This window comes from Xyrauchen texanus, chromosome 31 (assembly GCF_025860055.1).
Source record: "Xyrauchen texanus isolate HMW12.3.18 chromosome 31, RBS_HiC_50CHRs, whole genome shotgun sequence".
Classification (NCBI taxonomy): domain Eukaryota; kingdom Metazoa; phylum Chordata; class Actinopteri; order Cypriniformes; family Catostomidae; genus Xyrauchen; species Xyrauchen texanus.
Genome location: NC_068306.1, coordinates 22582379 through 22596213, shown reverse-complemented (window position 1 = coordinate 22596213; position 13835 = coordinate 22582379). Strand labels below are relative to the sequence as shown.

The 13835-nt window shown below is 40.8% G+C and overlaps 1 protein-coding gene across 7 annotated transcripts; it reads left to right on the top strand.

The window, feature by feature from the left end:
* Window positions 1-1791: 1791 nt before the first annotated feature.
* Window positions 1792-13512, top strand: rbm14a (RNA binding motif protein 14a). 7 transcript variants are annotated; one of them, XR_007968270.1, is made up of 6 exons: window positions 5963-6411; window positions 7164-7192; window positions 7342-7705; window positions 7797-8646; window positions 8804-11360; window positions 12143-13512. XR_007968270.1 is itself a non-coding variant. In XM_052100445.1 (5 exons), exons 3-5 carry the CDS (start codon window positions 7357-7359, stop codon window positions 9081-9083), a joined length of 1479 nt encoding a protein of 492 aa, XP_051956405.1. In that variant the 5' UTR covers window positions 5963-6411; window positions 7164-7192; window positions 7342-7356; the 3' UTR covers window positions 9084-13512. The 7 variants fall into 7 exon arrangements, 6 of the variants coding, with proteins under 6 accessions (XP_051956410.1, XP_051956405.1, XP_051956406.1 ...); XM_052100445.1 differs by having other exon boundaries at window positions 8804-13512; XM_052100447.1 differs by having other exon boundaries at window positions 6409-6505; window positions 8804-13512.
* The last annotated feature ends 323 nt before the right edge of the window (window positions 13513-13835 follow it).

Here is a 13835-nt window from a genome sequence, read left to right as displayed (position 1 = left end):
AGTGTGTTATAACTTCTGCATACATTAATTGATCTCGATGAAACTTCAGCAGTGTGTTCGCTGGAAGAGGCCGATCGCATGGATGTGACTATTGTGAGTCAAAGTTATAGCGCCACCAACTGGCAGAAGGAAGTGTGTCACTTTCAAAATGCTTTGAAATCACACTCTTATTTTTACCCGATTTACTTAAAACGTTATGTGTATAATGTAAACACACGGCAGATGTAGACGTGTGAAAGGATTATTGATATCTTAAATACTGTGGTCGTGGCAGCGCTTCAAAGTTGAATATTCTTTTTTGATGCGTGGTGCAGGGGCTCAGTAGCGCCACCTGTTGACAAAAGTGGGGTATTGGTTTTATACTTCGACCTAGAGTCACAAAACTCAGGAATTATATTGTTCTCATCAAGCCGGACAACTTTCTAATTTACAGTCATTAGCTCAGACCAACAGAAAGTCAGATATTTTTGTTTGTATGTGGAACACATTGCAAAGGAAACTTTGAAGCTCCAAAACCCCATAAAGGTAGCATATAAAGGGAGCAAATAGCAAGGAAGTGTGTTATAACTTCTGCATACATTAACTGATCTCGATGAAACTTCAGCAGTGTGTCACATGGATGTGACTATTGTGAGTCAAAGTTATAGCGCCACCAACTGGCAGAAGGAAGTGTGTCACTTTCAAAATGCTTTGAAATCACCCTCTTATGTCTCAAGTGAACAAACAGACCAACAGAAAGTCAGATATTTTGGTTTGAATGTGGAACACATTGCAAATGAACTTTGAAGCTCCAAAAAGCACACAAAGGAAGCATAAAAGCAAGGAAGTGTGTTATAACTTCTGCATACATTAACTGATCTCGATGAAACTTCAGCAGTGTGTCACATGGATGTGACTACTGTGAGTCAAAGTTATAGCGCCACCAACTGGCAGAAGGAAGTGTGTCACTTTCAAAATGCTTTGAAATCACCCCTTATGTCTCAATTGAACAAACAGTTGATAAAGAAATCGGGTATCAATATATTGAATTATGAATTATTTCAGTGATCAACTGTGATGTCCGGTTAAGATGAAAATAAACTATCGCTCTAAGCGATTATCTTTCTGAAACACGTCACAAAAACTTACAGAAACGGATAACACAAACATGATGTTGGAAATATACACTTATCAGAATAGTTATATTAAACTTTAGTCTATTTCAGTTAAAGCCATTTAAGTTATAAAGCTGTCTCATGTAATTTCTCCTTTAATTCTATAATATAACCACTAGGTGGAGTTCTAAGCCTATTTTCTGTATTCTCGTTGTTTTAACGTATGAAGAAGACTTGTACATGTTGTTGAGAACGCAGTAAAGTGTGACGCATATTTCGTTCTGTGAGTTTTATGAGTACTCCGAGTCTTTCTTAAAACCAATACATGAAACATATGTCTAAAGTAAGTAGGGATGGGCTGATCGATGCGAACGTATCAAAACTTCCGAGTATGATGTTGTTTTAGGGTTGTCTGACTAGAGCTGTCGCGATAGTCAATATCGACTTATCGCACGATATATGGAAATGAGCGTGATCATTTTTGGTGCCGCGATATATTGCAACTGATCATTTGTTTTATTATTAAAAATAATAATCAGATTCATTTTTACATTAAAATGAATGTCACCAACATTTTAGTTGATCGCGCTGCCTCTGTCATCTTGTCTGCACTCTGTGTCGGAGGCGGGGCTCAGGCAGCGTGTCCACACACACACACACACACACACACACACAGACAGACAGACAGAGAGAGAGAGAGCGGACACCGTCAGGTGAAGAGAAGGCGTGAACCAACTGCATTTTAAAGTGTTCTGTTTCGTGACATCTTCAGCGAGCCAGTTAGGAAGAACGAGTCCAACATGGAATTGATTTCAAAGCCGCAATCTTCAGCTCCTGTGTGGGAACATTTTGGCTTTAAGCCGAACGAGAGAGGAGAGCTAATTAACGTTGCGATTTAAAGTTGCCTTTTCAACTTTGCTCGCATCTTCACGAAGGTTTGTCGGTTGTATACAATGTTTGCCTGTTTGAACATTCAAGCGATTTTACACTATTCAACTCAACAAATGTGAAAACAACTCAAGTACATGTTTGCGAGCAGATTGAGTGACACAGCGATCGAGCCGCGTCGTGTCTCGCTCGAACGCCTGCTGCTTGAGTCTGAACGGACAATTTCATACAACAAAGTGTAAAAATACATGATATATTGAGGAGTCTGTTATGTCTCAAGTGAACAAACAGTTGAGAAAGAAATCTGGTATAATTATATTAAATTCTGGCATTATTCCAGATGACGTCCTGCTATATTTTTCTCTCGAAACAGCGGAAACAACTTAAACAAAATACTGCGTTATTTGTGCCCATACTGATTTAATACATCATCACAAACTATGAAAGTCGTACTTTTATTTGTGTACACTTAAAATAACAACAAAACCTTGTGCTTTTGTAAAATAAAGAAAATAAACCGGCTGCGCTGTCTCTGTCTTCGCGATAATCTTTCTGAAACACGTCACAAAATTCAAGTGAACAAAATCAGCCATTCACGCAGTCTGTATTTTATCATTTCACAATGAATACAGATGCAACAAGCACAGCACAAAACGAAAATAATGATACTTCTCAGTTCTCAAAAGATTAAGCTGAACTGTGCCTTGAATATCGTAACATGCGATAAAACCCTCTTAAAGAGACAGTAACAATTTAGCCTTCGCCCTGAACATAGACATCCCAAGTCATTGAAAAGTACAAATGGTATTATTTTAAGTTTTTAATTTCTCTCTTACGCTGTAAAATGCCACGTTTTTGAATGGCATGTAAAATGTAAAAATAATCACTCAATCTCCATTTTTTTTCTCTGATCTGTTGCTATTTTAATGATTTAAAAATCAAAGCACTGACCATTTAAAGTGTGAGCTTGTACATTTTGAAATTTATAAACAGTCACAGCAATGCAGTGTTATTATGTACCTAGATAGTCTTTCAAATAAAATGAGTTTACCCCAAAAAGATATTTCTCTCATCATTTACTCACCCTCAGGCACGTGCACACATAGACATCAAAGGGGGCTTGAGCACCTGCCCTTTTTCTTCCTCGAGAGAAAGTGCCCTTTTTTCTGGGGTGTTTATTTTTTTAATAAATAAATTAATATATATATTCCTGTTTGCGCACAGCTTCCCTGTCAAACAAATATATTTATTAAATAAAAAATCAAAACATCAGGTCGGTAGATGAGATTTTGTCGATGCCCGCCCTCCCTCCCTCCCTCCGCGTCGTGTACAGTGCCTCGACTATACAGCTAATTAGCCAAAAGCAAATATAGTTAACTTGTGTCTTGCTAACATTCATGACTCATGAGCTACTAGCTAATGTAATAGGTTAGCTAAAGTCTAGCTAAGGTAATATATCATGGCCATACAGGCCAATATACTGTACTTATTGGAGACATTACAGGTGAATACAGTCACATTTGTGTGATGTAGGCCCTACTTAACATAATGATAAATAATCTTAAGATATTATATCGCATGCTATGTATTGTGAATACACCCATGTTAAACATAAAAATGTACTTCCATTGCATATCATAGGAACACATAAGCGTAAATTATAATTACATTGATAAACCTGTACAAAGACCTCCAGATAAATACTGGCCTTCTGGATAAACACATTTAAGTGCTGCAAAAGATATTGACCTATGACATCCTATGCCATCAAAAATTATTCTACATTTGAATTATCTCATAGATGTGACTATTGGATACACGGACTACACGGACTACAAGCGGAATAAAGTCTCCGCCATGAACACCGCTGCATCTCTCCCGGACGAACTTAATACATTTTATGCTCGTTTTGAGGACAGTAACACCGCCCTCGCGGAGAGAGCACTCGCTGCTGACGCTACAGAGGTTGATTCACTCTCCGTCTCTGTTGTGGATGTAACCCGATCATTCCGACGGGTGAACATCCGTAAAGCCGCGGGTCCAGACGGCATTCCGGGCCGCGCCATCAGAGCGTGCGCGAATCAACTGGCTGGTGTTTTACGGACATTTTCAATCTGTCCCTCTCCCTGTCTGTAGTCCCCACATGCTTCAAAACATCAACCATTGTGCCTGTACCGAAGCAAGCTATAATCACATGCTTAAATGACTGGCGTCCTGTTGCTCTGACCCCCATCATCAGCAAATGCTTCGAGAGGTTAATCAGAGATCACATCTGCTCTGTTCTGCCCCCTCTTTGGACCCATTGCAGTTTGCCTACCGCAACAACCGCTCCACTGATGATGCCATTGCATCTACAATACACACTGCTCTCTCCCACCTGGAAAAAGGAACACATATGTGAGAATGCTGTTTGTAGACTACAGCTCAGCATTCAACACCATAGTGCCCTCCAAGCTTGATGAGAAACTCCGGGCTCTGGGCTTAAACAGCTCGCTGTGCAGCTGGATCCTGGATTTCCTGTCAGGCAGACGTCAGGTGGTTAGAATGGGCAGCAACACCTCCTCATCACTGACCCTCAACACTGGAGCCTCGCAGGGCTGTGTTCTCAGCCCACTCCTGTATTCCCTGTACACACATGACTGTGTGGCAACACATAGCTCCAATGCCATCATTAAGTTTGCTGACGATACGACGGTGGTAGGTCTGATCACTGACAATGATGAAAGAGCCTACAGAGAGGAGGTGCACACTCTGACACGCTGGTGTCAGGAGCACAACCTCTCCCTCAACGCCAGTAAAACCAAGGAGCTTGTTGTGGACTTCAGGAAGAAAGACGGAGAACACAGCCCCATCACCATCAATGGAGCACCGGTGGAGAGAGTCAGCAGCTTCAAGTTCCTCGGTGCCCACATTACTGAGGAACTCACATGGTCCGGCCCACACTGAGGCCGTTGTAGAAGAAGGCTCACCAGCTCTCTTCTTCCTGAGACGGCTGAGGAAGTTTGGAATGAACCACCACATCCTCACACGGTTCTACACCAGCACTGTAGAGAGCATCCTGACTGGCTGCATCACCGCCTGGTACGGCAATAGCACCGCAGTACAACTGCAAAGCCCTGCAAAGGGTGGTGCGAACTGCCAGGAACATCATCGGAGGTGAGCTTCCTCCTCCAGGACATATACACCAGGCGTGTGTGAAAAAAGCTCGGAGGATCATCAGAGACTCCAGTCACCCAAGTCATGGGCTGTTCTCACTGCTACCATCAGGCAGGCGGTATCGCAGCATCAGGACCCGCACCAGCCGACTACATGATAGCTTTTTCCCCAAGCAATCAGACTGTTGAACTCTTGATCTATCAGGATCAATAATTAGCACTGCACTTTATTAATCTATAATCTCACACTGGACTGTCAACATATTCTCCTCAATACAACTGCTATATATATGTATATACACATATATATTTCATATACTCCCACTTATTGTATTGTATTGTATATTCTGTTCTATATTCTGCATTGTATATAATTATTGTGTTGTGTAAGTATGTGTACATCTGATTTGTAAATTGTTTTGTGTAAGTATGTGTACATTTGATATGTAAATTGTTTTGTGTAAGTATGTTGTTTATTGTAATTGGTATATGTCTCGTCACTGTCATGACTGCTATGTTGCTCGGAACTGCACACAAGAATTTCACCTACTGTTGCACTTGTGTACATGGTAGTGTGACAATAAAGTGATTTGATTTGATTTGATTTGATATTGTGGTTCACGGTCATAGGCCCTGTCCTAAATGGCACACTTCATATGAATTTTCAGTGTTGTGTACTTATTTCATGTGTCCATTAACTCCATGAGACCGTAGAGTGTCTCATTTTTCATTTTAGGTATCGGAAGGGTGCTCACGCATACTTTGTGGTCGATATGTGCCCTCGATGCGCACTTTTGCAGAGCACACACTGATGCGAGCTCTACAGCACACACCTTCTCGACAGTCGAAGCGAGGTTACGTTATTGCCCATCGTGCACAGCAACCCTAAAGGCACGGGGGTGGCGGTGCCACCGGCTTGGGCCCGCCATCGCTGCTCGCAGCTATATTTATTATGTTGTTGTTGTTGTTGTTGTTGTTGTTGTTGTTGTTGCTGTTGCTGCTGCTGCTGCTGTGAAGGTGTTTTAATGGCTAAATGTTTCTAAAGGGTTTATTCGACAACATATTATTCTGTTTAAATAAATAAATAATACAATCAATTATCTCTGCCAGGATTTTTTTCTATCTATGTTGGGTCATTCCTGTGAAATTTAGAAGAACTACAGTTTATCAAGTACCAGATATTTCCGTCTTGTTGTTTGCACTCACACGGACTCGACGCCATGAACACCGTCTAGCAGTCGGAAAACGGATATGAAGTCTCAACAGCGCTATAGGTAAGAGGGTAGACAACAGTTCTGTCGAGATTGTTACCTTAAGTCTTGGAGTTACTGTATTATCTTCTGGTGTCGTCTCCGAATTGTTTTCACAGTGAGTGTGACCCGCGATATGTTTAATAATTTCTTTGTTTTTGGTTGATAGCGAGCTAGTTGTGCTATCAGCAGTGTTGAGTGCGCGTGGCTAGCTAACTTTGCGCGTGGTAATTACGCATTTATTTTTACTCCTTGACGGGTTGTAATGAAATATACGGCTTATCTTGTGGGGTTCATAAGGGCGTATGTTTTGAGGGAAACGTTTAAATTGAACTAGCTAACAGTATGTTACTAAATCGCCTATATTTGTCATTAGACACTCGGTGAGTGTAGCGCTTTCTTGAAGCGAAGCGACGGCTCGCATCTGGCGGGCTTGTATGGTGTAAAACATTTTCACCATTTTGCTTGCGTCTATCACCCCAGTTACACAAACAAGTAGCTTCTGTTATAAAGACCAAAGGTATTTATAATCTCAAGCTCGCGATTTTATTTGATTGATTATCTTATTAAAATGTAATTTCACCCAAAACAGTTGTCGTTATTTTCTCACCCAATGCCGTTTTAAACCCGTATCATTTTATTTCTTATGTGGAACACAAAGGAGAAATGCATAATACTTTTTTTTTTAACAAGGTGGTATTGTGAATGGTGACTGAGGGAGGCTGTCAGTCCCCTAACATTCTGCCTAACATAACATCCCCCTTTTTGTTCCACAGAAGAAATTCGGCTTTTGCTCAACGTTAGGGTAAGTGAAAATAAAAAAATGTTTTGATTAACTAGCCCATTAATGTTTGTCATCCGGCTGAACCGGTCCAACTTCAATTTGATATGTGCGCCTTAAATTTTGGGCCCACTGTATAGCCTTAAGAAATAAGGCATGTTCCCTATTTCTAGGTATTCTGGGGTGCAATGGACGACAGCAACGGTGTGAAGCTCTTTGTTGGGAATCTGGATTCGGACACAACTCAAGATGAACTAATAGGGCTTTTTGCCTCTTACGGAGAAGTGGTCAACATAACTGTACTGAGGCAATTTGCCTTTGTCCATCTGCAGGGAGAAGGGGCTGCTGACCGTGCCATCCGCGATCTGAATGGTCTAGAGTACCACGGCCGGAACCTTGTAGTTGAGGAATCCAAAGGAAGGCCCCTCAATTCCATCAAAGTATTTGTGGGAAACTTGTGTGCTTCCTGTACAACTGAAAATCTTTTTGATCTCTTCTTACCTTACGGCAAAGTTCTTGATTGTGAAAAAGTAAAGAGTAAGTCGCACACTCATTTGAGTATGCATATACATCTCACTTTTTATCTGTGTGTAATTTGTTGTTAATGTTATTCATTTTTCTTTGACAGCTAAGCCCTCCTCTTTAGTAGGCTACTCCTTTGTGTACATGGAGCGCAAAGAGGACGCAGAACAAGCCATCGAGGGTGTTCACGGGACCTTATTTATGGGTCGTCCACTTGCAGTAGAGCTCTCGAAGGCACAGCTGACTACAAACAAGGTACCATGTGCCAGCTGCGGTGCACACGGCCACTTTGCAGGTGAATGTCCGATCAACAGGCCTCCCATTGAACACCACCAGAGTCAAGCAGCTGTTTTGGCTGCGGCCGCTGCTGCTGCTGCAGGGCTTCCCCTTCAGGTTCAACAGAGTGTCCACAACTCTTTCTACAACACGGCAAGCAGTGACCCTACGTTTGCAGCTCTGAAAGACTTGACCACTTCCAGGGTTGATGGCAAACCCGTTAGCGCTGCAGTCTACGGGGCTCTTGCAAGTCAAGTTTACGGTGCCGTCGCAAACCAGGTGCTTAATTCAGCCAAGAGCCAGGCTGCGGCTGGCTACCCCACTGAAGCAGAGGCGCCATCAGGTGCCGCTTGTGTTAACCCAGCCTATGGAGTAAATTCCTCTGCTTACAGTGCCAGTCCAATTTATGGGACCACGGAAGGCACAGAGCCTGCCTCCCAAGCCATCTTTGAAGCTGCCCGGGCTCGATTCTTTGAGCAGGGGCAACAAGTGCTGGCAGAACAGCAAGCCGTGACCAAATCTGACAGAGACCGAAGCCCAATCCGGCGCTCAGCCCCATTACTGCCTGATCCAGTTCCTCAGCCATTCTCCCAGACACGACCCAAACGGCGGGCCCTTCTTCCAACACCACCTGGTGGACCAGAAATTCCTGCAGTTAAAAATGGAGACCCGATTGCAAGGTAAAGTCTAGGCTGACTTCCTAGCTATTTTGACTCCATAAGGCACATAAATAATTCCAGGTCAGGTATTCAGCATGCTCTAACTGCTTTCAATGAAGTCATCACAGCACATCTTAACATACTGTTGTATTTATTTTTTATATATAATTCACTTCAGGTGCTATGCAGAGTATTATCAACAGTACCAGCAGTTCCAACAGTATCAACAATACCAGCAGTACCAGCAGTATCAGCAATACCAGTACAACTACCCACCACCTCCACCACCACCTCCGATGCCCATGATGCCTCCAACCACATTGGATGCGCAACACCTTGCTGCCCCTGGCACTGCTGCTTCATCAAGAGTGTATGAGCCACCTTCAACACACAAGGAGCCCCTCCTACGCCGCCCTGATTACTTTAACCAACACACATCGGCGTCCCCATATCGATAGCCCCACACCACTTCACACATGTGTGCACACATGCTTGGTTGTAAAAATGTGAGCGTGTGTCAGTTTTGGTCCTACATGAAAACAGATCTCAGAAAATGGAGGAAAGGGATAAATCAAATTTAGTCAATGCTTCTGAGCTGACACCCCCCCCTTCCACACACACACACACACACACCTCTTTGCTTTTGCAGATAAAGCACTCTTTGACTATCCTGTCAGATCTCACATTCTCTAAAGTCAAATGACTGTGCCTTTAACATACGTTTCACTTTTTCTATAAACCAATTTTTTTAGACTTTTGTAAAACCAAGTATTTTCGCTCAGTTTTGTTTATCGAATTCATGGCTAACTGAGGAGTAAGCCACACTTAATATCTGTGGTTATTCCAAATTGTCCACAATTTATAGAATTTTTGGCTTGGACTGATGTTAAATTCACATAGGCTTCAGATTTATATAAAAGGCACAGCGTAATTGGAATAGATTGTAAAGAGGACCTGTGTGAGTGAGAACACAATGTTAACAATTTTAATTGACATGCCTAGGCTTACACATGATGAACACCACAATCACATACACAAAGCAATTTCCTATAGTCCTATTTGAGTGTGAGGGGCCTTAGGGCAGAGACACTTTCAATTGTATTTGTACCATCAAAACCACAAATTTGTGCTAAAAGGAACTTTATGACTATTATTCTTAGTCACTGCCCAAGTAGTGCAGATGGCTGCCCAGATCAACAACAATATAACCAAATTTAAAATTACCTGTTGTAAAAGAGAAGGTAGATGGGTAAAGAAAGTTTTCATTACAAAAGGGATAGACTTTGTCACGTAATAGGCATATTCATTGTTCTAGATGTTTTCCATTTTAAAACTGAATGAGTTAGAGATGTCATTGTTACTAAAGAGGGTAAAGAACTGGCTATAAATCCTGCCAATAGCAAATATGCATGTTTTGCTGGATTTACAAAGTAAACAACAGCCATCTCTGGCCTTGCATCCCTCACTTGACATGGACGCAGTACTCTTTGAGTATTGACTTTATAATTAAAAGAATGAGGTTTTTATGTTCTTTTGTGTTTTTTTTTTTTAAAGTAGCCCCGTGCAATTAATGTTTCTCTCTGACCATTTATTTGTTCACATTTACATTATAGTAGTGTCTTTATCCATAGACTCATGTGAATTGATTTCAGGGGCTTTTGGGTGGAAGCATTTTGTAACGTAGGGATGAGGAGTGTAAAACCCGTTCAGTGTGATGCATCCAGGCCTAACATGCAGCTAGATACGAATATTGGTTTTCAAAGTGAAAACAGTGAAGTGCTTCAAACAACATTGTATTTTTGTGCGTAAAGAAAAAAATGTGTTGTCCCAGTTCATGCGCACTTTAGGCAATTCAATTAAATGTTCATGTTATAAAACTTACAAACTGAAAGTGACTTTGTCTGTATAATAAATTGAGGCTAAGGTTCATACAATTAGAGCCAGACGTTTCAATCATGATGCCATTTTATGTAGAGAATCTACCCAGACATTTCAAACATGATGCCATTTTATGAAGAGAATCTACCCAAAGATTTCATACCATCTGTTTTGGAATATATCAAGCCTTGCTTTCTTCAGAGCATTCAAGTCACCAGCTTTTTGCTCATTTACACCTTTAACTTCCCCATGAATAGCTTTGTGATTCGGATGTTATGGTGGTTGAGTAGCTTCTCTTCAGATGTCCCTCTTTGAAATCAGTGCATTATAATTATTATTGGAAGCCATGGTAAGAGAATGGTTTGTTTAATCATGTTATGTATGTCCTCTTTCCATAGAATGCCCCTCAGGCAGTCTTCAGTCTTTCATTCCAAAGAAATATGGTGGGATACACACACAAAACTCACTTGGCACACGCAATCCATACTTTCACCACTCTCAGTGACAATTGTATCATTTGAGTTCATCTATTTAGTTGAATCTCACAGGCAAACATTCACTGTAGTGTTAATGTTCTCAATATTATGTAAAACAGTGGAGATGGAAAGGTTGTGGTGTAGCTTCTATCAGCACACCAGGGCTCCACACAAATGATTCTACACAGTAAATATATAATATCTGTTGTGTATTATTGTAAATAGTGCATGTCTCTTGTTATTCTTACTGCTGTTCCAGCCACATTCTTCCTTTTTGCTAACTACAGCTAAAATGGCTCCCGGGCCTCAGGACACCAAGTTGAGCATGACGGGGGAAGAGAATTAGCTCCCCACAATGCCTCGGACGCGCTCCCCTCTAAGGTAAAGCCCTTTGCCCCCCACCACGCCTGCACCTCGATCATACACTTCCCCTCAATGATCCTAGCACAGTTGCTAGAGAAGCTCAGATTAGGCCCACATCCAGTTTATACTGACAATAAGGCCAATGCATAGTGGGGATGGTTCTTCTTGCCATGTGGTAGGACAATAAATCAGTGCCTACTGAGGGGAAATTGTGTCTTATTTGCTTAAAGAATTTAGTACAATTAGTTCATTCAGCTTGGCTACCAAAAATGCTCATGGTTTGGTATCTTGTCTGTTAGTGGAATAACTTCACTCATTATATTTCTTAGAAAACCAATACTATCCTTTTGATGACCTACTAGTCGATCAGCGTTTCCCAACCCTGATCCTGGAATACCACCAACGCTACACATTTTGGATGTCTTCCAAATTTAACACTCCTGATTCAACTCCGTTTGTTAGTTGAGGCTCTAAGACTGTTGGGGTACTCAGACCTGGGCTGGGAAACACTATAGAAGATCATTAACTATGTAGGGGGAGCTTCTTGGAAAGGGTAAATTCTCAAGATACTCCTAACGTAAAGTAAGGACAGTTGAGGTGAGTGCGCTTGATCACTCCCTTGGCTCCATGCATGCACAACACAGTAATACACTGATCACCATAAAAATTCAGCTAAAAAAAAACCCCCGCAAGAAATCAGTTAAGGAGCAGTCACACTCCATTCACTCCCATTCAAATGCATCCTAATGCGGGAGACTGGAATGCTAACTCATGTGAAGAAACTTTGCACTTTGTTGCAGAGGAAAGCTCAAGTTTGGCAAACTCTGACCTTCGAATCTGGATAAGATCAATAGAAGATTGAATCATCACGCACACTGTTTATGACCTTACCCCAATAAAGGAAAGGCATCTACTTGACCACACATGTTGGCTTATTAAGCGTAATTGTTGTAAGATTGTATTTAAACACGCACAGTGTGACTAATGTGGCGTTTTGTGATGCTACACCACTACTAGCTGAGAAAGGAGCTCACTAATTGAAAAGCTACACTATTGTGAATAGAGCTTCTGTCATGCTTTTGAAAAAATTAAAATTTATTTGCATCAGTACTTGTTGTTAGTTACTTCACAACACTGATCATCAGTTACTAAAAACATGTTATTTTGACTTTGACAAAATGCATTGAATCCTAAAGTTTGTCTCTCAAAATGGCATCAAGGTGTGCAGAAAATACATTTCCATTTGAAGTAATAAGAGGGAACAATCCAGATTAGATAATTCGGAGTGTTTGCTTTGGCTTGTTCTGTGGCATTTGGTCTTGTTAAAGCATTTCCAGTAAGAGGAGGTGGACACACTTGTTCAAAGCTGATGTGCTCCAGCTGTGCTTTGAATACTTTAGATGGGCACAGTGCTGTCCAAAAGGTCTGAATCCAAGTAGGGTAGTCATAGGCGAGTAACTAATGTGCTGTTGTCCAGCTCAAATCCACTCCTCAGACCCCATCACTAGGCCTACTGCCACCTTTTCAACCTTATGAGATCATAGATCCAACTGCAACCCTTTTTTATTTCATTGTCGGCTCTAGAGGGCTCTGCACTCCGATATATTGAGGCTCTACAGTTGAAAATGTGTGTAAATGAAAAAAAATCATTCATTTTCCTGCCAGAGTTGTTCCTTTGTCCTTTCGTGGCATGGATAAGGGAGCTGGATAATGGATAATTTTATAAGATGTGCACATATAAATAAACAAATCAGTAAAAGCTTTTTCAAATTAATATAGGGACAGTCTGCAGCAAAATATTTGTCACAAACATGTAAAGGTAACCTTTTAAGGTATTCAGCTTCAGAAAGTCCTAAGAGTTTCACTGCAAACTCCCTATCTAATTATTAAAAATTTTCTAACTTAGTTGTATTCCTCCACTTTTCTACAGAACTTGCATCAAATATCTAATTCATCTTTTAACACTGAATATTCTTGGCCGTCATGCAAGTTTTTTTTTTTACTTTTTGTCTTTCTCTTGCACCTTCCAAGCTTGTACAGGCAGTAGACCATTACATGTAGATAAACTATGATTGATATCTCTTTTTTTGGCCTAAAGCCAATTTACATATTGGCTTTAGGCTATGATCTTTGTACTTTGTTCCTGTAAAGTTCAATAAATTATGCTGAAATGGGACGTGGTCACCTTTATTGCACTTGGCATCTGTTGTTTCTAATCACAATGCATAAATGAAAATTAATTATCTAAAAAACTCAGTTTTGATTTTATGGGCTATTTAAATTTAGAAGTGAATTAAATGAAAATATGGTGGGTTTTTATTCATGGTTATGCATGATAAACCCAAGTAATATGATAACCTCAGTGAGACCTCACAGGTGATAAAGAAGGTAAACCAAAGTTGCTTGAAACTCCGTTTATAAAATGTTAATTATAAATAAATTATTTGCTTTTGTTTACCTAAAGTTCAAATAATTAAATCAGTGAAAGCTTCT